Source organism: Dermacentor albipictus, chromosome 7, assembly GCF_038994185.2.
Source record: "Dermacentor albipictus isolate Rhodes 1998 colony chromosome 7, USDA_Dalb.pri_finalv2, whole genome shotgun sequence".
NCBI lineage: Eukaryota > Metazoa > Arthropoda > Arachnida > Ixodida > Ixodidae > Dermacentor > Dermacentor albipictus.
The window spans coordinates 49,785,397-49,811,877 of record NC_091827.1 but is presented as its reverse complement, the minus strand read 5'-3'; the positions used below and the strand labels follow the sequence as shown (position 1 = coordinate 49,811,877).

At 44.0% G+C, this 26,481-nt stretch overlaps 1 protein-coding gene across 2 annotated transcripts in view; it reads left to right on the top strand.

Moving 5' to 3' along the window:
• Positions 1-26,481, top strand: part of LOC135910113 (uncharacterized) — a 59,687-nt gene that overhangs the window by 23,814 nt on the left and 9,392 nt on the right. For both annotated transcript variants that reach the window (XM_065442150.2, XM_065442151.2), the window contains exons 4-8: positions 1,254-1,473; positions 7,515-7,668; positions 11,940-12,064; positions 13,706-13,835; positions 20,282-20,455. In XM_065442150.2, the coding sequence (XP_065298222.2) occupies positions 1,254-1,473; positions 7,515-7,668; positions 11,940-12,064; positions 13,706-13,835; positions 20,282-20,455 (803 nt within the window). The remainder of the gene's footprint in view (positions 1-1,253; positions 1,474-7,514; positions 7,669-11,939; positions 12,065-13,705; positions 13,836-20,281; positions 20,456-26,481) is intronic.

Below are 26,481 nucleotides of genomic sequence, written 5' to 3'. Positions count from 1 at the left end.
TTTTTGTCGCTAGTGTGGACGTACCATTACACACGCAGAAATGGCACGAAGAAATTGTAACCTGAAATGACGATTTCAACTTTTCTACGGCGATGTTGAAGTTGCGCCGAATAAAGCACTGATAGAACTGATTTTAATTTATTTATTTAGGAATACTCTCAATCTTATCATACATTATGGCCAGGAAGGCACACAAAATTTACATTCACAGGTGCTGATTGCACGCATTGAAACATATTCACGTATACAGTCGTATTAGAATAATAAAAATAAAGATAAATTATATTTACAACCATGAAAATATCAATGTGTATGCATTTAAATGAGAAAAAGAGACAAAAAAAATTCCGCAACTTTAACAGCAGAAGAAGCACTCACCTCAGTAAGACACAAGCTATCAATAAAAATTATAAGAAGAATACAAGAAGGGGCTCTTCTATTGTCCGCCAGTGATTGGTCTGGAACCTTGACGGAAAGATTAGTGGTGTCCAATGGGCGAGATCTCCTCTATTTAAATAAGAGCGAGCCACCGGCTCTCTCTTTCTGATTGGCTGGGAGGAGCCCTATCGTTCGCGGCACTGCGCAGACTCGATGAGACTCCGCATATACACATACGTGGCAGTAAGATAAAAAAAAGACTTCTTCACGGATGTATACCGATCTGACAACAGACGCATTCAAAACTGCGAAGCTGTAGAAGCAAGTTTTCACATCCTTCAGAAGTACAGTGTAGGAGTCTGCTCACTGTCTCACGGCCAGGTGCGAACGCGGGCTCGGTTACTGCTGCGTGGGATCGTGGGCGTGGCTTGTTTCCAGTGGCGACTCCCACGCATGCTGCCTTGTAGCATCACAGCCGTGCGAAGTTCTAGCTGATCTTAAGCGGGGAGGTGGCAAACTGCGGCCTCAGAAACAATAATCACCGATTATTGACTGAAAGACGAAACGTGCAAATAAGTCGTCTAAGTCAATCAGATATACGTAAGGTAACTGGTATTTTCTAATCATAAAGAAACACTTATCGAGGAAAAAATAAAATCGCAACTCCAGCTGTTCTTCGATTAACGTGTCGTATCAAGCACGCCATTACGTCTACGTCCTGACCATCGCACGAACGCAGCTGGGAAACTCCGCCTTCACAGCTGCGCTGTAAAAGTTGTTTCTGCGATCGTGCATGTTGTACGTAGCGAAGCAGCGACACCGGCCAGTCGAGAAAAAGTGGTCTGCTTGACATCGCAAGCTCCCGCGTTTTTCAGTGCCACCGAAGATATTTACCTGCACGTACGCCGAACTGGGTGTGCTGAACATCATGGTGCCCCCGGACGGCGTTTGCGACATCATATTCTACTCGCACGTCTACTACGACGAGTATACCAAGAGCATATTGCCCCAGTATTCACTCACGGCTTACGAAGTGATCTTGAACAAGACCAAGAAGTACAAATCTACCCAGTTCGGTACTTCCATGGCAACGGGGTGAGTTTTGTCCTTTGTCCTTTACGTCAGCCCTTTCCGTAAGAGACGGCGTCACTAAGCACGACCCCTCAAACTCCCTTAGCGTTACAACAGCTTGAGGGGGTAATTACGTTGGCACAATATATTATAGCGTGGAAAGATGTGAACTCCTGCTGTCTTTTCGTTTAACTTTTTTTTTGTCGTTGGCTTATTTACACCGACAGCGCTTGCTGCGAGTGTGACGATGCCACTTGGCTTCATCGATGGGGCAGTTGTGCAACCATACAGACCCCCGTATTCTAGTACGTCTGTCCACTGAACACTCCACCTCCCGTCAGTCATGATGATCACGATTTATTGACAACCTTTTCGTAACATAGGGTAGACAAATAGTCACCTAGCTTGTTTGACCTAATCAATTAATCTACAGATATTTATCAGTCGAAGATATTTTTCTTGGTGTCCTTAATCTTCTCTGTCATCCTCAAAACGCTTATATCTGCCTTGCAACATATGCCTGTAACGAATCCGGTCCTATCAATTTCCACTGTTACTCTAACCATCTCTTGCATATTTCGATTGTCGACCGGTTGGTGCTTTCCAATGCTGTAATCCCAGCTCTTCTTGAAGGTGTGTGCTTCCTACGGGTCTGGCTCGGTGAATATCTTCGTATTCCTAGGATGTGCGGCATTGTCTCCAGATCTTCGCATCCGCGCAGGCATGTCGCATCCTGTTGTGAATATTTGGCTCCGCCACGTCTTTTTTGCTTTTTCTACCAGCTCGGGTCACAAAGGGCAAATCATTGCCCTCGGTGTTATCGTACAGATTTTCATTTCTGATTTCTTTCTTGCCATTCTTGTAAACCACTATGGTCTTTTTTCTGTCCTTGGCAATCCAATTTACCTTCTGTATTTCTCTCACTGGATTTTAATGAATCCTGGTTTTCTATTTTCCCTTTCAATTACCCTGCACATGGTTGCGGACTTTCTTGACCATTTGCTATCGTATGTGCTCACACTTTTGAGACTGAGATGTTTGTGCACTTGAACCGCTCGTTTATCTTCCCTCTTGTCCCTGGTGTTCCTTCAAAACAAATTTTTCCCTGCGCTTCTCTTGAACCTCGCCTATGTATCCCTGCAATGCTTCATTTCTGGTTTGAACATGCCCCCTTTTCCCCTCCCTTTAAGGCCAACCGGCTTACCAAACATTCCTTAGCTTCTTACCCCGACAAGACATCGCATTTTAAGCAAGGAATGACATTTCCGAACGTCAGCACTTACACTAGTTCTCCTTTCAGATTCCATGCACCTCAGATTTATTGCAGCTCAAAAACATTATGGGGCTTTACGTGCCACAATCACTTTCTGATTCAGAGGCAGGCCGTAGTGGGGGACTTCGAAAATGTGGGCACCTGGGGTTCTTTAAAGTGCACCTAAATTTAAGTACACGGGTGTTTTCGCAATTGGCTCCCATCGAAGTGTGGCCGCCATGGCCGGCATTTGATCCCGTGACCTCCTGCTCAGCAGTCCAAGACCCTAGCCACTAAGCAACCGCGGCGAGTTATATTGCTGCGCCAGGTTCATCAGTGGTGCATTCCGCTTCCCCTTCAAACTAATATTATCTTCGTGGATGCTCCAGCAGGCATTTCATTGGTTGAGGTGTGCACCAAAGTATGTATAATGCTTTACTATAAATATGGGGTCGGTTGCAATGTGGCAATCATACCAGGTCATTTATCATGTCTTTATTAATAGTCATAATTTCTCTGCGCTAAACTTGAGGCCTAGTTTTGTCGCGATATTGCAATACACATTCGCAAGTCTCTGTAAATCCCTTACGTTGTTGGCAAAGTGCGCTATGTTGTCCTCGTGCATAATCCAGGGAACGCTATGTTACATCATTTGTCCATTATGGAAGTACGATAATTCAAAACCAAATTCAGTATATTCTAGTCATCTTCCTATGCCCTTTGCACAAAGCGTGAAGAACAGTGGAGACAGAGGAAATCCTTTCTTCATTCTTCGGCGATTTTTCACAACTTCATTGCATTCCCGGCTTTTCCATAGAACTTGTAGTCGGTTCTGTCTATGCACCTCCCTCATCAGCCTCACAGAATAGTCATCTATGGTTTCTGGCTTGACAATATCACATAACTATTCCGTGTGAACGTTGTCGTAGGCTCCTTAATATGGAAAATTACTATCCTTAATAAATGTCTATTCTGAGTTACTGAAAGCTCAATGCCCTGTGGCAATACAACTATATTATCCTCTAAGCGCTTGCCTGGTCTGTACCCGTTCTGTAGTTTCCCCAGTACATATTTTTTTTTGCTAATTTTATGACTTGCATTACCATGCTCTATATCACAGACGTTACTGCAAGTGACCTTTAGTTCTATGTGCTCCATCCAGCCCGATTTTCTTTCGTTTTATTCACTCGCTCTATGGCACTAGTCAGCAGTGCTTTACTCCTTCGGCTGAGGTGTTTCATTAGCTGTGTTAGGATTACATCGGGTACTGCGACTGTTGTATTATCGACATTTTCTTAGGCGTTTTCGTAAAACATTTATATGCTAAATTCTGGTCTCTCCAGCTTGTCTGTTGCTGGATTTGGTTGTGTCTGGTTTACGCTATCTTTCTTGCGAAAGTTACGATTAATAACTTGCGTCACGTGCGGCAGCGCATCATCTCCATCGAAGATGTTAGCGTATTATTCATTCATATCTATTAGCGAATCTTTGGTGGATACTTTTGTTGCTCTTACATCATCACAGAATCTTTTTCGTGTGTGTTCGCCTCTTTTGCGAATGTCATGCATCCACCGTTCGCTTGTGCATTAATATTTTTTTGCATACAAGCTCACTCGTAATCTCTTCTCTCGCTACTTGTTCCATCGATAGAGCTCCTTTTCGTTGGGTAATCCCTGGCTAATGCCTTCTCCATAACCCCTAGACACCTGCTGAGGTTCCATAGCCTGCATTATACTCTTGTTCCGCCACTTATATGACTCTTTCACTACAAGATATTTAAGCCGCCTAGGTTTTATCTCCTGCTGCATGAAGGCTGCGCGTTCCTTCTATTCCCATGATGCTGCATGAAAGCCCATTTATTTTATTCTGTGTGGTTTTTGCGAAGTTGGCTTCTGCCTTTGATTAGTTTTTGAATATGCTGCTGCTTTTGGTTTTTGTGTTGCGGCGCTGTTTCTCTCAAATTTTACAGCTATATGTTTATGACCGCTATCCGGGCTATCTTTAAATCCTCATCTACCGTCGTTTCGCGTAGTCGTTCGTAGACTGCCGTTGAGACTAGAGCGTAGTGGATAATTGGCCGCCTGCTTCCTGCATTGCAAAGTTGCGTCTTGATGACACTTATTAACCCTGCTCACTGCTCTAATGCTCTGTTCATCGCACACATCCAAGAATAGAGAACCTCTAAATTAATTCATATATTTTCTTACATTTCCCTTGCATCTTTGGTCACCGCATACCTAATTAGCATGCCTATGTCATCACCTTTCCTTGGCCGAGTAATTCCGCTGCACTATTTTTTTACAGTGCTGTCCATAACAGGCGGCTGCTCCTCATCTAGTAGAAGTGTTCCCGTCAAGGCGTGCATGCTAATAGTTTCCTCATTCAGCGATGTTTGAACATCCAGCCATATAACCTGCTTGCGACCGACGAGCATGTTTAAGTAAAATAATGTTATGGACTCCGAGCTTATTTCTTCAGCAGATTCGTAGCCTTACCTCTATCTAGATGCTATTGCTGCGAGCGCACTGTTTCGCAGAGCACGTGCCTCCAGACCCCTGTGCTGAAGGGACTTAGTGAGGCGGTAGTGGTACTGAAAGCGACATTTTCTTTTCGTGGTACTTCAATTTAGAATATATTTTATTGTCATTGCCCACGTCACTCGTCCTTGACATTACTTCAATATTTGCATATATTGCGCACTTTACAAGGTATATTTTAGGTCTCTATGCATACTCGCTGCATCTGACACGTGTTACTAACAGGATCATCGACTTCCCCACATCATTTCTTGGCACTCTTTGAAAATTTGACTAGTACAGTATCGCCTATGCGCCTCGCGGAGGGCCTGCGTGTATCGGGATATGTGGTTCGGGATCATTTTTCCTCATACGGGCAACGTTGCCGCCAGCAACACCGGATTTTCTGCGACACGGAGCTTTTAATGCTATCGCGTTAACCGTTTGAATCCGATTCTCCTCCTGCTCCCATCACGGCAAGAATGGTACCATGAAGTGCGATGCGCATAGAATGTGGCCCTATCTCAACCGAACTCGCTCAGGAACATTTCTTTTGTCGACTTCAAGTGGAGGTGGAAGCGCTTTCCCGCCTGTTCTTTTTTTTATTAAAGCAAAGCGAGACAGCTACCTGCCTAGCAAGGCACCTGCCGCCAAGTGGCAAGAACGAGGCAAGGAATTCTTCGCTATAAATGGGTGGCAAAAGGAATGGCTGGGGTCTCCATGTTTGTATAAGATTTCCGTTACTAAACTTACTACAGGAAACTCCGCCACGGCGATCACTCAGCTCCCATTGGAATTATGGGTACTGCATCAATTTTTCTAATATCCGTGGCTGTGGCATCAGAAGTTGTTGTGGCATTTAATATACTCTTTACACTTTTGATTCCATTAGCACGTTTAACATTCTTCAGGAACGTTGAGGTGTCCGTGAGGCTGTGTTTCAACCTGATCATCTTCACGCCAGCATGGGTCACCGGGTAGACCATAGTCTAATCGGAGCATTGGGTGACTGTGCTGAGAGAACCGGGTCAGAACCCAACCACCAGTTCAGCAAGGGTAACTGGGTGTGCGCCACTGGATATGTGGCGCTCTTAAGGAACGAGAAGGATCATTTGGAATTTAGACGGTGATGAGTGAAATCCTACTCGCGTCATACGTATTGAGAAAATCTCGTCTAAATAATATGTTCACACGTGCGCCACTCGTGGACGTTCGTGGCGGCTATGCCAGATGGCGCGCAGTCCGCTTAGCTGAGTCCGCGAGACAGGAGCCCGGGTGCGCACACGCCTCGTACATGAATAGTGACGGTGGTGGCAATACACAATGGGTGTCTACAGTGCTTTAATGTTAATCGCATTAACGTTGACATTCATACGCGCCCACATTAGACCCGCCATAATTTTTTCTTATGCAACAAAGCTTTTCTAAACGCATGAAAAGCTGCACGTTCTTTCTTTGAGCACATGCGTATCGGTGCAATTACAACGGTATGCAACTTCGCAAATGATGAATTCACCATTCCAGGAAGCCGTTTGAAGCAGTATAGAAAAACATGCGCACTCGACTCTCGCTAATTCATCCTTGCGAGACAGCAAAATTTAGTCAACATATCTTAAGGCCAAAACAATGAACGGTGACAAAATAACTGTATTCAAATATCTTATCGCTCAATGCAATCAATTTTCTGTTTCCTTTTTTTTTTTTGCTCTCAAAGCACTGCTCGGCCGGCATGTATAAAGGATCGGCAACATGTGTCAACGTTGCTTGAGCGTGGAACTCAAAGCAAAAAAGTAAATTTGTTAGTGTTCGTGAAAATGAAAGTAAGCTAATGGTAAAGTAAAACAGTTTTCAGCCCGCAAAGCACTAATGTTTCGCCCACAGGGATGTCCGATTTCGTCGGAATAAACCGAAAATCTGAATTACCCGAGGCTAACTTGCCATGAGTGCAACTGCCACACACCATTTCCATGCTGTGCGGGCCACCACACTAGCCGCTTCCGTAGACAATAGCACCAGAGTTCTCTGCAGTTATTTCGGTAGAAAACTGTGCTTTCTGGTGCTCATGGCTACGGCCTGTTAATATAATTGAACGTGCTCGATGTTTGCGAAGACACTGCAACGCATGCACTTTTACTACCGTTTAGATATGGAAAATTAAATACCAGTGTGACAACTTTGTTATCGTCATATATTTATGCAGTATCAAAAGATTGAAAAACGCGCATTTCGGGAAAAAAGTCTGCTTATTTACTTATCCGGTTTCCTTGCTTTGTACGTGTGTCTCTTTTCTTACGCAGGAACATCAACCAATCCGTCGTATATGACAAGGCTAATGTGGTTAAGGCCCTAGAGGCTCTTTTCCAGAAGGGCCTGGTGCATTTTGGTATGCTAAACGTCTACAACTTACAGGACTACGATGCCCTGAAGTACGGCGACTTCAAATACTTGACCGTGAGTGGCGCTCATCGCTCTTTCTCCTTAGGTGGCACTGCAACACGAAACCAACACTTAAGGACCCCACAAAAGCGCAGGCAAATGTTTTCTTCTTATCTGAAATTAAGTATTGATACTATAAAGTGAAATGCAAGTTAACGAGAAAGAAACAGCTGGCCGACAGTGCGGAGCCGAAGCCACCTCATCCGTATCGCGCCTGTGGTGTCTTACCAACATAGCTACAGTGATGGCTATTTCCACATCGGATATTTATGTGTACCTACGAGATTTGACCACGGGGAAGTTTTTCTTCATTTTTTTATTGCACTGTCACTTCTCTTTAACTTATTATTCTTATCTTTCACTTAAAATAACTAATAATTTTTCTACTATTTTAGCTTCATACGGTTGGAACTCAGAAAAATCGGGCCTCTTGGTTCCACCTCCTGCTTACCGTTCTATAGTGACTCTAAGAGTAAGCTACCCGCCGTGGTTGTTCCGTGGCTATGGTGTTGGGCTACTGAGAATGGCGTCGCGGGATCGAATTCCGGCCACGGCGGCCGCATTTCGGTGGGGGCGAAATGCAAAAAACACCCCTGTACTTAGATTTAGGTGCACGGTAAAGAACCCCAGGTGGCCTGAATTTCCGGAATCCTCCTCTACGGCGTGCCTCATAATCAGAAAGTGGTTTTGGCACGTAAAACCACATCATTTGTTTTAAGAGTTCGCTTCCATATTTCTGTACTGCTGCAGGAGATCTTACCGTTGTTATTATTATTATTACCATACTGCTATGCGCCCCTCAAACGTCCGAACGTCGCCCATTGCCTGCAGACGCCTCAAGGCGACGTATAATGCTATGCCGCGTTTCACGTCTGCACTGGTTTAGCCGTCGATGACGGAACACTTAGGCGCCTGAACAACCTTTAAGTGTGGCCAATGGGATGCCTGTTCAAGCCGTTCAGTGGGGGGCTACGCGACGGCATACTTCATGCTTCCGAGATGACTCCAAAAGGTCAAAGTCGCCTGTACTTTGGAAATATTGCTCCGAAACGCACGTGCACTTCGCACCAAGCAGGCGAAACTTGGCCCTGAAGTGAAATTTCCTGTTTAGATTTTTTTTCACGACACTAAAACGAATTCCGCAGTGACGAGAACTACAGGAGATTTAAACAAGACATTATGGATTACTGACTGCTGTTGACATTTCATTGAGATGTGATTGCGCAACGACATAGAGCGTGTGCGGCAGTCGGTTCGACTTGAAGTCGGTCTCGCGCGCTATGAAAAATTGGTAATAGGCACTTGCTATGTAACGCCGAATATTTCTCCTGTGTTGTGTTGAGGAGGCCATCTTTTCGATTGAAATCGTTTTATCTTCCCATAGCAATCACAGAGTAATCCGTCTTGGGAAATTTATTATGCCTAAGTTGATTGGAACACCCTTAGATATTCTCAGTACGGTCATTACAGAGAGAACAAATACAGCGTGTTGTTGAACTTTCTAGACTTTTTCAATTTAGCAACATCATCGTCAAATCTTGTGACAACTTCTTAGACGTTTGCCTCTCCTATGGTCAAGTTATGGATGTCTCTCGTTCTGGAACTTCCGTTGTGGGTGCCAATAAGTTTCAACCGTGGCTAGAGATAACTGCCTCATTGTCAGCCCTGAGCCAGAGCTCTTCCAGTGTCGTTAATGAATGCTCTCGCTTTGCTTTCAAGATTAGTGATTATGTTGGTTTATATAATTTCTTGTCCATCACCGACCGATCACTGCCTCACAGACAAAACCAATGTTGGTTACCAATCAGACCAACCTTCGAACCTTGTTTTGCGCAGTACGCACAAATGCACTCCCCTAGCTCTAAATATTTCCACTCGTTCTCATCTGAATTTATAACTGCACTAAGGCATAAATATCCCGCAAACCAACAGCTGTGCATTAGTTACACACAACAAGTTGTCGTCCTCAACTCGCACACGCATCAGACGTCTGGGATGGTATTTCTTGATGCAACATGGACCTTATAAATCGGTTCCAGAAAACGTTTCTAAGCATATATAATCCCCGCTTTGCGAACACGGAGGCTGGATCTCGTTTTAGATCCGTTGGGTTATTATCTTTGTGCTTATTTCGATGCGGACGTTATCGCGCTGACCTTCTGTTTCTTTTCAAACACCGTCACAGTATATTCACCTGCCCCGAGCTGCTCAGCTGTACCATGGTTCGTATTCCACTCAAGGAAACCCGGGAACATAGACGTTTCCAACAAGAAAAACCAGAGAACATAGACATTCCCATTTCCCTGCCTGCCATCACAAACACGCGAACCGTCCATATAATAGAGTCATTACGCGGCTTACTTTAATGATGATTATATTTTTCAGAAATCGCTGTAATAGCTCTTTTCCCAGCTTTGCGTCGCTGTGTCGTAGTTCCACATATTGTTCAAAGGCCCTTTTCTTCATTTTTCTTTCGTATTCACCTTGTGCCTTGCTGTGCACACTTCTTCGGATTTTCAAGATTGTTCTTTTTATTCGTTGATTTTTTTAACTTGTATTCCCCTGCCATGTTTTTGTTTATATCATACGCATGCACCAGCATTTTATGGTTGTTGCTGGACACGGTAACTGAATGATGAAAAAATAAGAATAACATTATTATTATTATTATTATTATTATTATTATTATTATTATTATTATTATTATTATTATTATTATTATTATTATTATTATTATTATTATTATTATTATTATTATTATTATTATTATTATTATTATTATTATTATTATTATAAATGAAGGAATGATTGAGATACTTTTCAGCGTTAAGGCAAATTGAAGTGGTCCTTTGCGGATCCTGTCACAATGCTACTGAGTCCGTGCAAGACAGTTTCAAAGCTGTATTACAACAACGGCCTTTTGGAATAGCGTTGACTGGTCTCTGCTACCGTCGCTCGAGACTCTCAGTGAATCTTAATTGCCCTCTCACATGGCATCCGAAGTGGGGCGAGAGCGCCTCTGACATGAACGGCCCAATATGCCATATACTTCGTCGCACTCAACCTGGTCTAGCTTTTACAAAGATAAACTGCTAAAGCCTCAAACGCCACCGTCCTACTCAATCGTCCCTTTAAATCCGGCGTGGTGCAGCTAGTTAGGGTTTAATTTCCTCGTGCCAGCCACGCGGTGCTCTTTTGGATCGTAAAATCTTATCTATCTCTCTTTTCGTTTCTCTTACAGGATCTAGTGTCTTTTTTTTTTACGAAAATTACGGCCAAATGTGTCTGAGAAAGCGTGGTCCACGCCAAGTTTCTCACAAATTAGCTACGTAACGCTGTATATAGATCCGATATATAGATAGCTGTGTACAGTAAACATATCCGATAAATATGCCTGTTTACAATAGCTATACATATGGCTAACTAGTGTTACCAACCCTTTACCTTGCGTACACTACGGCCGCATTTTGCATATGCATGATTAGTCGCGGTGGGCACACGCACTGAGTGCAGGTCCGTCTTTGGTCACATGTGTTTCAGTGCTCTTGCCGCCGTAAAACTCGGTGCAAGACTATAGTGCTCTTTGTGTCCTGTGTCTTTCTATCCTTTCGCATTTCTTCTTTTTCTTTCCCCACTAAGTACCGGAAACTGCTTTTAATATTGCTACGGTATGGTTCAACCTAACCCAACTTTCCACACTAATCTCTCAAACGATTGGCGCGTGCTTCGAATTGCAAGCGCACGTGCAGGTGAGAGAGAGCATGTGCACATTATACACGTGCGCGCGATGTAGTTTCCATCTGGCTCCAGATGCTGGAACGGAAAGGCCTAACAATTTCCAACACTACTACGACCTGTCGTGCGCCGTTTCTTTTTTTCTGCTTGCGTATCGTCTCCTCACTATTCGTCCCTCGAAGAACATCGGGCCTCGCTTTCGCCCGCGTGACGTCAGTGAGTCGGCGTCTCACAGATTGAATTCGCATGAAGTGCCGCACCGTTGCGTCTGGCCGTAGCTCGCGAACGATATATTTCACGGGCACTGCATTATGTTTGTCGCCTTGTGCGTTGCCCAAAGGTAACGTCCCGTGGAGCCTTTGGGCTCCACGGGACGTTAATGAAGATATTGTGCGCATCAAAGCAATCTTTAGAACATTTCATTGTACGCTTCGCATACATTTCAAGATGCCCGTTAGATCTCCATATCACGTTTTCACTCAAACGTGCTCTGCCGCTGCTCTGTGTGCACAAGAAAAAGAGACTAATTTTCACGGAATTTCATGGCCCAGCTCGTAGCAGAGTTCCTGCACAAAAAGCAAGGGGACAAGACTAGGTACTTCTGTGCCTTGGGAGCCGGGATCAACGACGCAAGAGCGCCTACCACTTACCGCTACTTGGTCAAAAAAGCTGTCACGTGAGTAGAGCGACGGAGCAGCGCCCCCTTTACAATGCCTCCTATACACATGTTGCATGTGGTGTCCTTTATTTTAAATATACCTGAGTTAACTGAACGCTTTATCTCTTGATGGCTCCGATTTCTCTATCTAAATACATGTAAACGCAGAAATTCCCTCAGTTTACTCCCGCTGAACTGATTTGAAAAACTTTCCTTGTGTTTCAGAGATAATTTTACCGACTGCAATAGGCAAAAATTTCAATTTGGGGCCCAGCCAGTGAGAATTTCTTAAAACGAGCATATTGAAAACAAAACTCAATAATGAGACTTAGGAATTCGTAATTACGCACCAAAACTAGACATCGCAGTTCCCTTAGCTAAAACAGAAAAAGCGAGTAAAGCTGACCTGCTTACACGGGCATTGAAAAAGTGCTATATTAGCATAGCATACTAGAAAGCGATGTATAATCCAAAATTCATCAATTTGTGACGCAGCACTGTGAGCTTACCAAAATTGTGACAGGGTAAATTAGTGCTTAATTCCTTAGTTTTAATTACTGCGCGTATTTCTTTTTTTAAAATATTGATAGCCCAAACAAGAACTCTTTGTAGTGGAGTCGGGTGTGTGTGTGAGTATATATATATATATATATATATATATATAGTGTGTGTGTATGTGTCCTTTAAAATGTTTTGGAATGCGTATAGATACCCTGTGGACTAATTCTTTCACGGGATATGAATGCTGTTATAAGATGTACTACGTGTCACTGTTCCACATCCCCATGCCGTCCGCGAATCTGAAACCTTGTGGGCACATGCGCAGACGCACCAAGCGGAAGTCTCGCTGCCAACCACAATGCACAATGATCATGCTGCGGCACCGTATATACTATTGTAATCAATGCCACTTTGTTGGAATTCTGTAACGACTCCCATTATCCGTCGTACCATGGGGACGTATTCCCCGACGATCACATCGGCGACACTATCGCCCTCGCGTGATGGGGTGCTCGAACAGCCAATCAGCTCATTCGATTTTGCCCAACAAGCCAATCAGCAGACGCCTAACGGTTAATCTATCACCGAAAGTGATCGTCGCAAACAGCGTCCCTATTTGGGCTGCCAATTTCTTGCAATGGCTTCGCAATAAACGGCCACGCTCAATGTGCAGGCGAATTATGCGGATAGTGGTTGCTTTATTGTATGTATACATAACCCTTGGATCACCTTGGCACATTAATTCAGGGGCATTCACGAGGAATATACACAGGCGGTGTCGAAGTCTGTTCGGGAACATGCTCAGTGGCGATTGTTTTCAGCTCGGCAAGACAACCGCCAGCTTGCACCTGGTGGCCGAAGCTAGTAGACAACTTTAGTCACTGCGTGAAAGAGGTTAGTTTGACACCAACGAATAAAGCGGAAAGTGTGTGTTGATTTCCCAAAGAATGCTGGTCACACCAAAACATGCAGCAGGCTCAAGGCTAAGTCAGGCTACGCAGGTGAGCTCAGGTGAGCCCACAGCGAACGTGAGGGCCAAGAACCGCGAATCTTGGTCATACATTTTTTTTTCCAGGTGGCCCTCGAGAAGAGCAACTGCTCTGCGTGGCCTAGAGCTTGTTTTGCCGCGTGTGAATACAGGCTCTTTTTTTGTTTCAGGGATTTCCCTGGAATAACAATGATGGTCTTGAGGGTGCACGCTGACGTGATAAAAGCTGTCGAAGAGCGGTACACTGTCGGGCCCAACCCGGACAGCCTGATATTGACCAAGTACAACACGCTCACGCTGGTGAGTTAAGAAAATCCTGAGTCCAGTTTCTAAAGTGAAAAGCTCGCGTGGGTGGCGTTTGACCTGGTTAGAGGCCAAAGACACCTCGGAACATTGTAGCAATTTTCTGAAGCATTGTATGCGTTTTGCCGCTTCCATTGTTCCTTTTCTTTTATCTATACTACATGCGTTTTAGTATAGCGTTTTCTGATAATTTTTTTAGCGTTCGCCTTTATTATGTTCTGCCTTTTATTACGTAATTACGCTGACGTGCTGATGTGTTGCCGACCAGCAGCAATTAGACTGTCTTATTGTAATTTCTAGCCGGAGATCCCCGTTTGCATTATCCTTACTCTGGGACCCTCGTCTGTACGCACGCATTTTGTAATTCTTGTGTTGTGTATAAAGTCCAATTCAAAGTCAAACATCAATCTATCCTACCTTTGATGTTGAGCAGGTGGAGCAGTTACCGCGGCACTGGCGATGGCATGCTTTGGTTCATGCGACCTCAACGCACTAATCGCGGTAAAACAACCTCATAAGACAATGGACTGTTTTTATTCGACTAACCAAAAAGCAGTCGATCATTCACCAAGATGTCGTGTACGCTTCGCTATGAACGACGGAAGTCGGGGAAGCGCATCGAGAGAAATTTCCGCTGAGCGGTTGTCAATGCGGCCAAACCAATGCGCCGGCGGACGTGCAAACGTGCAGGCAGGCAGGCAGGCAGGCATTCAGACCGATAAACCTTGTCTGTCACTTTCAGCACCGAGAAATGAGTGATCTCTGCTTAGCCAATTTTTTTTTTACCACGTGCTCAGTAGGAAAGAAATTCGTCAGATTGTGCAGTGATGAGCGCATTGCTTCCTAGCCCAGCCATTCCGCTTTTCCGTACGGTCGTTCTGGTTAGCCCGGGCGCGTGTCCTGCTGTACTGCTGCTGCCCCTGTACGAGGTATATTTCATATTATACAGGGATAAAGTAATATAATTTGGGGGATACGGGCGATGTGACGAGAGACTGAGCAAACTGCGGAGAGCCATGGAAGTTTCACATGGGGACGCCTATGGTGCGGTAAATGCTTTTATTTTCGACACTAGCTCATGTCGAGAGCCCGTCCTTCAGGGCACTATTTTTCTCGAAAGTTCTCTACTGCTTTTCATTTGAGCCCGGTGTGACTAACATTCATATGTACGTACTTTAGGCTTAACATGCTGCATAAAAGAACGCCGACCACGAACTCATAAATAAAGGCATTACGGCAAAAAAAAAATGAAAGAACGAATGAGAACTACTAATTGGGCTACTTGGATGTGGTACGTCGTTGTGAACCAAACATAGCGCTAAGATAAGGGACGAAGAAAGAAGACGACAGCAATGTTGTTTCTAGCAACTGAAAACAGCGCTCGCGTCATTCTTTTCTTTCTTATTGCCTTGTGTAAGCGCTGTGTTTTGTTTAATCCTTCCAGCGTGGGGTTCTTTTCAAAGGTGACGCGCACCCAGGGTCGGGCTTTTGTCTCTGATATAATAAAACATACAAAATGGTTCAATTTTGGTTGTGCAGCAGTGAAAGAAAGATGACATAGATAATGGCAAATATTGTCCTGGTGTGCTCCTTACAATCGTATCTGACACAAGGAATGTCAAATCTAACATGGCGGTTCCGAAACGCAGAAATGCACCGCTACGTCAGCAACGTTGAAAAGATTAAAACAACCAGTTTATGTACACTAAGCTTAGCCTGAGATAAACTTTATTACATCATTTTTTTAAATTCCAGCGTGATGTCCCTATTATTCAACCTGCCTGTTCGCTACCAGACAGTATTAGGTGAAACCCATAAGTTCCCTTACGCATATATCTGGAAGGCTTCTAGAGGTGCTGAGTTTTAAGTCGCTTTTGCGGCGAAAATGAATCTTCAAAGAATTTGCTACATTGTGTATATTCTCGCGCAACAGAAAGGAAAAAGCCAAGGCAGAAATTAGTTGAAATAATGCGATAAACCAAAATTTTCAACCTGCCAGGCGGTCATTGCGTAGAGAATGCCTCTCTCGAGCTTTTGGCAAACATCATTAGTATCAAGACTTGGTTAAGCTTGCACTACAGTAATTTGGAGCAGTGCCAACGTACGACGTCGTGGGTCTTCAGGGTGTGACTGTTATCGTAGGTTGAGAGAAAATGCTATTTCTTTTCCTTCACGACCGCACGAAAGGAGGGTTCTATATCACATAGCTAACGGTGGTAATTCTAGTGTGAAGAAGCCACCCCCCTTACTAAGGGAAAGCCAAATGAGTTGCCTTGAAGCTGAATAGATATTTTACAATATCACGCGTGTTCACTTTTAAAGGTACCATTTTTTCCATACTGTTTAACTTTCCGCGCTCTTTCCGCATATATACTAGTGTATGTTGAGTTATCAAGCCATGGTTGTGGCTTATGAATGGTTTTAGATAGACCGGTGTCACTCGCTTGTGTTAATGATGTAGTTCCGCCTGCGTAGCTCATGTTTGCCCCTTGGTGAATAATATAACCGCTTCAGCAGATCAAAACTTCGATTTGATGGAAGTGCCGTCTCGTCCTCTCCACTTTTCGTCCTCCTGTTGAATTCGCAATGTAAATTGAAGAACGAACTCTTGGTTACACTTCTACTAAAAGCAAAGTTGTAGTTCAGTCTTATACATGTTAAGTTTTATGAGAAATATAGGTAGTGTAACAGTTTCAACAGGGAAGTATAATTTTGTGTTATTTTGACGGATAACGGTTTAACAATTCATTTTCTGAACATGTCAACAGCTGTCCAATTCAGTCGACCTACATTGAGCGCGTCCCTATAAAAATGCCCTAGTCTAATATTCCCACGATGCCATACCGTTTCCGCATGTAAGAACCCCATGTTCCCATATATCATTGGGCATATTGTTCAGTCCCCATTTAATATATGCGACAGGTTTTAGTATCGACCATAATCCATGGCGTAGGCACCGCAACGTGGACGAAGGACAAGAGCAAGTGCACGATACGAGCGCGGACTAACAACTGGTCTATATTTTACAACAATCCAATAAATATGCCGAGAATTGAGTCCCTCGCCCAGGTTTGTGAGTTAATTTAGTATGGCCTCTACACATCTTCGTATCATGCATATCAGAGTCATATATGATGTGCACCACAGGAAAGTTTTGTGTGAGGTCCTTATATGTTCATATGTCACAAGTCTAATACAATATAAGGGAGCATGTGTTTTCTTTAACCACATGCTCCCTTATGTTCATACGTTATTATTGAATATGGGCACATGGACTCTTTCGATAGGGATAACTAAAACATTAGCGAAGTGAATTCACAGATTGATTATTGCAAAAGATAGTTCAGGAAAGAAAGGAATTATAATAAGCAAGCACGCTAGTTACTTCCCTGCATGCGGGATACTACATTTTTCTCCTATACGACATTCAGCCCGCATAGCTAGTTTATTACAATTGCGCGTTTTGGATGCGGAAAGCAGTTCAACGCATGGACAGCGCTGCAGCAAAGTATAGGCAGAAGAGGCTACACGAGACCTTCCTGAAGATCAAATACGATATTTATCGAAGTGAGCAGACGCTAAATGTGTTCTTTATAGACTATACTGATATTCGCTCACGCGAAACAATTATAGAGTTTGATGGATTCTAAAAGAAGTCAAGCAAACCTCAGTTACTTTATTACCCCCTGAGGTAGCGTAGAGTCTTTGGGGTGGCGCAACTAATCTCGAGTGCAAATAATTAAATCGCAATAGAGGCGGCCATTTTCGGTGGGGCAAAATGTAAAAACGCCCGTGTACCGTGCATTAGGTGCATGTTAAAGAAGTCCAGGTGGTCGAAATTAATCCGGAGTTTTCCCCCTATGGCATGTCTCATAATTATACTGTGGTTTTGGCACGCCAAACCACCCCCTACCCCCAAATTAACGTTTATATTTATTTGATTACCTTGATAGACTGCTTCTTTAAGTAGGGCTCAGCGTTTTCGACGTAAACCAAGAACTACACGCTAAACTTAATAGTTTTTGTTCAGTCAAGTGTGCCTGCTTGTCTCTCGCAACACCCCCAACTTATTAAAAGGAAGCTACACGTCGAGGGTGACTTCAATTTCTTTTTATGCAAAATGCAGAAATGCCATGATTCAACGATCGGTGCATTAAGCTTAGTAACAGTTGCTGCATTTTGGAGAGAAAGCAGCATCCTGCCTGCTGTAGCACACATAATTTTTATTTACAGACTCACAAATTTATAAAATGTTCTCGAAAATAAGTAACATTCTTCAATTGCAGCAGTGAGCTTGCAAATCGTTAACTCTACAACAAAAAGGATATCGCACTTCAGCAAACGGCGTGAGCTTTAATATGTGTAGTAAAATGATTTTATAGATTTGTTTATTGCTTACATCGTATTGTCCCAATATTCAGCAGGACTGCTCCAGATGTGCTAGTTAGATGTGGCTTGCATAATTTTGATATTGGTCATTTATGGCAGAGTTAGAGTTGTAAACGTGATTTTCTCAGTGCCCCTTTCTATTGTGCCAGTTCCAACCATTTTTGCGCCAAAAATGAGTAAGGGGCCATAGTAAAAGCTTTGCTTTCATATTGTTGTAGGGCTTAATCGTTTCTCTTCAATGCAGCAAACATGATCGAAATCGATGCAGTGGAGCCCAGAGTAAAACAATTTCTTCGTTGCCGTGTATATGGATTGTAGCTTGTCAGCCGAAGCCCCCTTGTAACAGGAACCTACAGCATGGGGTTAAGTACGATGCAGCTTTTTCAAATACGAGTACAATCGACAAATGCTTTTAACAGACAATCACAGCAAAATTTTGGACCAAGTTGCGAAAATTGAGAGAGGTAGTTCTCGGGATTTCAAGAAGTTAGATGTGTGACTTTTGATTGTTTAGGAAAATGGGTATCCTTTGAAAACACTGCAGCACTAAATTATATATCTGCAATTCTGCAACCAAGCAGAAATAGTACTTCTGCAGACTGCATGCCTTCAACTGCAATCATTACGCATGTCCAACTCCCAAATTAAGGATATATCGCAGAGTGGTCAACAGTACTTCTATTTTGAGCACTTTAGATGTATTATCGAGTGGAGCTGACACAATTGTTATATTCCTTTGTGTTGCTGAGTAGCAGAGTTATCAACTTCACACTTGAGGTTTTTCTTAGATCCTCCAGTGTTCCTGCAATTTAGGCAAAATAAAATGACCGCCTAAATAGAAGACCTGCTTCGTGGAATCAATAGATCTCAAATTCTTTGTTTTGGTGCAACAAACCTTCCCATATTTGGTGAAGTGGATGCTGAAAAAATAATACTTTCTTCACTCCCATGGTTTTAGCACGACCGGACGAGCTTAAGTTTCCTCTGAAAAGCTCTTGTTGTGAACCGCAATTTTCATGCTAACTTACATGCAGAGCTCTAGAAACACTTTTTTTTTAATTCCTACCCAAAACGAACACAATTCCACATATGTGCCACCGATGTAGCGACACAAAGAGGGAAAACGTTTATTGCGAAATAAAAGGCAGCTCATATTGTGCCTCAAGCGAGGCGCCGCGATTAGGTTCCTTGTATCGCTCTTCGACAACTATAGCAACAAGCTGTCCTATAGTGCTTTCCGGTTAGCAGGGGAACTTCTTGGAGAAATGAAGTCAATTAGGCCCAAATTATTAAGCATTCCTGACCTTTGCAAGGAAGCCCCATTGTACTGAAGTATATCCGAAGCAGCCGGCACCCCTTTTCATAGATGCCGCCATGTTGCCCTCTGCAAGAAGTCCCTACCAGCATTAGCTTGGCACGTAAATCAGGAAGAAGCTTGTGCGTTTATTGCGTTAATTACTCAACTTGACGTTAAGTTGTTTGACGAACGACACTTCATATTGCTGAATAAAGACGTTCGCGTCAGTTGCAAGAAGCTTGTGCGTTAGTTACTCAACTTGACGTTAAGTTGTTTGACGAACGACACTTCATTTTGCTGAATAAAGACGTTCGCGTGCTACTTTCGGCGAATAACTTCGAACCCAGACCAGTGGAAACTGTTGTATACCCAACGAAAGGGCTAATTTTAAGAGCCTGCGTAAGTGATTTTCCGGAGTACACTTTCACCCTCCATGCAACCCTTCGAGATAAGGAATTCTGAAAGTGTCCTCACATGAAGTCAGGAACGGGTCCAAGGAAAGGAAGCGTTCAGCATTTGGCGCGCATGGTAGCAACATGGTAAAAAAATCGTTGCCCACAATGACGTTGTAAGTTTTCGTAGGAAAGACGTGCAGAAACTTCAAACCAAAACTAGCTTCGCATCTGTAGACATCGATTTTTTTAAATTTTTTATCTTTCTGTAATGCATCGTAGCGTTGCAGTTGTTTCTCGCGCCAAAAAAAAAAAAAAGAAGAGAACCCACATCACCTAACCAAGGTATTGTTCTTATCCTCCAGAAAAGGATAGCTAAGGGACTGCGGAGCCGTCTCGAAAAGATGATGTTCGGACGACAATTCTACGCCTTGCTGTCGTTTGGGATGTACGCGCGGGCCTTCACCATGTCACCCAAATGGACAAGGGAAGAAGAGCGGACGTTAGCGTGGAACACGACGATCATGGATTATCGCCTGGTGAGTAGCGTACAAATAGAGCGACTGGCTGCTCATCTGGCCGCCTCGTTAAGTTCGAACAAAGTTCTTGGTAGAGAAGGATCATGGCACTTTTGAAGCCAAACTCTTTTGTTTTTGCGTTGCCCTCTGCGGGCTCTCCTGACCACGCCTGCTGGGTGATGGTGCTGTGTTGCGGGATAGATAATTCTGGAAAAAAAGAAATTGCGTGCCCCAGCAACGGAGCGAGCCTTCAGTCTTTCCGGCACAGTATCCCGATTCTCTTAAACCTTGACCCGCAATCGCACGTGTACACATCTATCGTGCGAACGCCAACCAGCAATTTGAGAGATAATCGCCCCGTGTGTCGCATAGCGTGGAATCGGTTAGCGAGACCGCATGCGTACGCCCACGCCAGTTTCCCTTAAACACAAGACACGGGTTTGAAATCGGCAGATTTAGGGCACTCGATTAACTGTTGGTGGTTTCAAGGTTCGTCCCCTCAAACCTTGAATGAGCCCTCGAGGGCCAGGTTGGCTCTATTGTAACGTGCAGTTTATTCCGGAACACTTGCTAAATTATGACATTCGCGTTAGAATGGAGAACAAATCGTAATTGCATTAGCACTAAAAAATTATCTAATCATTTCCGCATGTAGCTGCAGCTTTAGGCGTTGTGAGAGCATTGTGGTTGCTCCGTATGTTTTATAGGTTGCCTAAAGAGGCCCTGCAGCGCTCCGCCAAACGCTTGTTGGGCAGGAACGCTTTGAGTATTATGACGTGGGGATTTCGCGCACTTGTACCATGGACGTGACATCAATGTGCGGCACTATGACCATGGGTAAACCTGTAATGAGTGATTTACGTCCGTATTGACACGCGTACATTGCTTATCCTTTTCCCCGTGACCGCTTTTTCGCCTGCCTACAATTGTCAATTTAACTGCTCCACGGAATACGCGCTTGCATGTATCGGAACAGTTTCGGCTCTTGTCGTCGTTTCTAACTTCTGTATATGTTGTCGGCCGCGCTTTCTGTTGTCATATTGCGTGGGCGAAGTGAACAGTATTGTTCTTTCTATACGCACGCCAGCTCCATCTATACGCTGGAATCTTCCACCAGTCTTGTATATATATATATTTGATGCGCTCGACTTGGCTCGACCCAGTAAAGATGTTGCTTTGTGACTCTTCGGGGGAAGGGTGCTTAGGCCTGTTTCTTGCCCCGTGACTAACAACGTGACCAAATCTGGTGGAAGTGTCTTTAACTTCACATACCGGACGCCGTCATCAAGCCGTGAGCCTAGAACAAAGGGTGAAGACGACCCCAACGCTCCCCACATTATTTACAGCGGAGGCTGCATAAATTTACGGCGAAGAATGGGGTTCCAGATGACCAGAAAGACAAAGGCCAAATCAGTAGCCAGCATCATGATGAAATTAGCGTCCTCACAAACCATCATACTTTTTGGCAACCGAGGGAGCCACTGACCTACCGGGGAGCTCGGCGGATAACCCTGAAACTTGGTTGAAGGCGTTTCAAAGGGACATGGTTATAACGGTGCGTTTCGAGAACACGACACAGAAAAAATGCACAGAGGACAGTCGCTGAGCACAGAGTCACACAGCACAGTCACCCAGAGAACAGATCGGCGAGTGTCCTCTGTGCTTTCTTGTGTCCCGTCTTCGAAACGCAGCGTTATAAGCATGTTCCATGAAACCAGAAACAATTGCCAGCCCATCTGTATTATCTCTATCAGTTCCAAAGGGCATAAACTTGCATCTGGAAATCTGAAAAATGCTTCGTCGCGTGTATATTTAATTTGAAAAGGGGACAAATACATCGTTCGAGAATCGGGTGTCCACTCCAACAAAGTGGGACCTTCCTCACGGCTGCAGCGTGAAAACATTCACAAGCATCGCCAGAAGAGGAGGGTTGCAAGTTGTACGGGCACCTTAAGGCCAGCTTCTTTCCTTCCGGAGGAGATGATCCGTTTCTTTTTTCCCGCTGACATTGATATAAGCGCGGAAATGATAGCTGATTTTCAAATGCGCAGAGGCAGGCAAAACATTTTCATCGGAATGATATGAAACCGGACAAGGAACATTGAAGAGTTTTTTTTTTTTTTCTGAGACCACCAACATCGAAAAGACACTGGGGATTCGCAACAGTGAATGCAATCTAAGCACTCTAATGTCAGAGCACGCCGACGCTGAAGCTCTAAGCACCGAAGATTGTGAGAGACCATCATAGCGGTTGTGCGGTAGGAACTGGAAAAAGTCGTTTACATTCTAGCAGCCTCAAGTGGCGCCACTCGCTAACCATAGGCGGGCAAGTGCACTCATTTTCTTGTTTTGTTTTATCACTCTCCTGACGTAAGTACTGTTCTCACCTCGCCCTCACGTTAAACAACTTCAGATACCTCCCTCATCCTTGTAATTACGTATAAAAAATTATACGCCCGCTCACCATCAGCACAAGAAGCTTCGCGTGCCCTCCCTCACCCTTACCATAACGCTGAAAAGGCCAGCATCCGTCTCTAACCTCCAGGCTTCTACAACTTCAAATAAACCATTTGCTCGAACTGCGAGCTTAGTTTCCAACACTGATTGTGTAGTGTCATTCCTATTGAGAAAGCTTGCCATACTGCTCTTCTCTTAGGGGGCTCGACCATAGGTCGACAAGATAAACGAAGGTCAATAAGACTCACTCACTTATAGTAATTTTTGCTCAGAGCTTACGTCGGACTCAGACTAGCCGAAGTTCTACTCAGCCGTGATCAGTCCGACTTAGATTCAGCAGAAGTACACTCAGCCAGGCTCACCCGGATGCAAATTCACCATATCTATATTCAGTTGTGCTCATCGGAACTGCGATTCACCGAAATTCTACTCACACGAGTCCACTTGGTCTCAGACTCACGAAAGTACAATTTAGGCGGGCTCATTTACGTTGAGGTTCTCCAGAATTACAATCAGCCTATGTATAATCTTGACAACCTCATTTTTCTCACTGCATGGAAACCGCGTTCATGCGCTAGTGCCACGTAACAAGGTAGAGACGTTGCCTTATTACTTTCCTGGCGGTAAAGTTGTAGAACTTTTTAGAAATACAAAATTACACTTAAGATGAGACCACGTTATCAAAGCCGAATTTTCATGAGCACATGCGAACCGTGGTGGTTCAGAAACTAATGCTTATCTGATGAAGAAATTGCGGTCACTGACCAAGCTAAGGCGAGCATAAAACAGAGGCGTTTCGGGACCCAACGGATTCCTTGATCACACTTAAAGCGAGCAGCCATCGTAAGCACTGTTTATGCCAAAATGAGACGTAGGGAATGCATGTGCTGAATGGGCACATTTCCATCAGTGGTGTTGGTACTGTAGTCTGAATATTGAAAGATTTCAACAAAGTAGTGTCGTTGGATTATTTTCCTGAACTATTACAGCAGGGTTTTCGCAGTCCATGTGATGACTGCGATTGGCAGCGTGTTATGCAAGGGCGTTCGATGCTTCTTTTGTTGCTCGAGATGTCTCTTTGGTGCTCCTTTAATCTACTGATGAATTTGGTGGCTTCGCCGATATAACTGCAGCTCCAGTGTGATCATGGCACGCCATAAACGTTCAGGTATTTCTTTCTTTCTAGCCCAGGGCTTACCTTAACAAGCTGATTTATCAGCTCCATTGGTGGCATATCTACTATTCTAAGGGCGTATCTAGACAATACGCAGCTAAGAGCTTCGCTGACGCCAAGCTGATTTGGAATGCCAGTACATCTTGTAAAGGACTTGCCTATGCACAGGTTGGGATGGAGGACACCAGCGTCCATTCTGTTGATGCACTTCTTGGGGTACCCGTTCGTGGATAACTCGTGACGAATTATTTTCAGTGCCTTCTACATTTCGTCGTCATTATGTCATTTCGTCGTCAACAAACACTGACACCAATGGTGTCAGTGTTTGTTGGCTTCTCATTATATGACTAATAATTATCGGGTGCCTCGGTTAACCCCCTTTCTTGTCGTTTATTACATTCCGAGGGTCTCTAATCCGGCAACATTGATGCCTTCAGGTAGCATATGTGGGTTTATTTACCAGTTGCCTTCACCCGAAAAGATCACGTTCTCGTGACGCCTGCGGCAAAAAAGACGTTCCACGTCCGCCGCCAAGGTCTGTGAGTGGGGGCGCTGGCTAACACTCCCAGGGTTCTACTAGTACACATAAATACCCAAAAAAGTGGATGGGGAAACGCCGCCGCGGTAGCTCAATTGGTAGAGCATCGCACGCGACATGCGAAGGTTGTGGGTTCGGTTCCCACCTGCGGCAAGTTGTTTTTTCATCCACTTTAATTCCCATTAATTTATCATTACTTTATTTCCTTTATTAAGCACATGCAATTTCCCCTATGTTGTACTTGGTGTCAGTGTCTGTTGGCTTCTCATTATATGACTATATATATATATATATATATATATATATATATATATATATATATATATATATACCATAGCACGCCCTTGCCGAATTGGCTGGCAAGCACAGTCACCACATCGACTGGAAAAACGCTGCTACAATTTCTAAGCAAAAGAATCCTGTGATGCGACTTTTGTTTGAATTTTTTTTACTATTCAAATGACAGCCAACAGCGTCAACAGGTATCATGAAAATCTGCCTACTAGCTACACCCCTTCACTACGTCATATTTTGGCGTAAAATGACTTCCGGCTTTTGCCCGCTTTTCGTGCGACGGGGAACCCGTACGGGTGCCGAAACGTGTTTTTTGAATTTGTCGGTGTCCCCAAGTTGTTCGTCAGTATGTTACATAACAAGACAAACTTTCGTCGCACTCTCCACTACAAATGCTGCTTTTTCCAGGCATCAGGTCAAGTCTTTAATTTATGCCACAGTGGTCGCGCATCGACAGTGGCAAAGTAAGAAAAAATTTTAATAGAAATTACTAGACTACGCCGGTATAGCTAAATAAGTCTACATTAAAGCACTGAAAAGCTGAAGCTAATACTTTTCCAGCAGTAAGCATGTTAGTTAACTGCCTGAAGCTGGGAATTATCTTTCATAATGCGTGTCTATGCATGGCGTACTAGACGGAACGGGAATGTATCTTGCCGAGTGTCGCCATGTTTTCTAATAAATGGCTAGGGGTGATATTCAGTCTGAATATTTCAGGCGGGTTACGAGGATTTCAAAGCAGAGAATTTGTCGGAACTGAAGAATATATACGAAGCAACTATGCGTTAATCTTTTTCAACTATTTTGCATGTTATAGAGATTGAGCTAAGACACTTAGGCTTAATGTTTCCTGTAAAGAAAGTCATTCGGCTTTCGTTGCCATGCCTGAGCTAAAGAATAAAACAAGTTTTGGTCATACTGTAAACGAGCTCTATCTATGTTACTATCCTTTAGTTCGTATGTCAACAAACGCTACCAGTGCCCCAAAATTCTGAAACTCGAAATTTTTGTCCATGTAATTATACCTTATGGTGTTTACTTCGTAACGGTCGCAATAAGTGGAAAAAGAAATATTCTTGCATTGACACCAAGACGTCGCCGTCACTTCTCTCGCTTTCGTTGCCTCTTTCAGTGGCTACAGTTTTCAATACGCTTACCTATAGCTAACATCGACAGCCATTTATGACTTTAGTCAATTAAAAGCGGGCTTTAACGTACAGCCGCGGACAGAATAAAATGGACCACGGGATCTCCGAAAACGTTCAATTCCCGAGCAGCCTGTAGCAGTAACCAGTAAAACTGCCCACAGCAACGTTGTTAGCATATTCTAGTCGAGGTCCAAAATGCAAATACCAGATTGCGTTGTGAGGTTGCGGAGATATTCAGCTTTTTCTTAGATTTCATGGTCCATAATATTCTGTCCGCGACTGAACATCTTCGTTAGGCTCTCGTGAGGAAGCGCATGCCTGTTGCTGACAGCGTCTCCGAAAAACCGTGCAGTCAATGCGAGTTGCCGAACCACCTCAGCCTGAAGCCATTGGGTACACCGCTAAGCCATGAAGCTAGGGCTTGATAACACCGCAA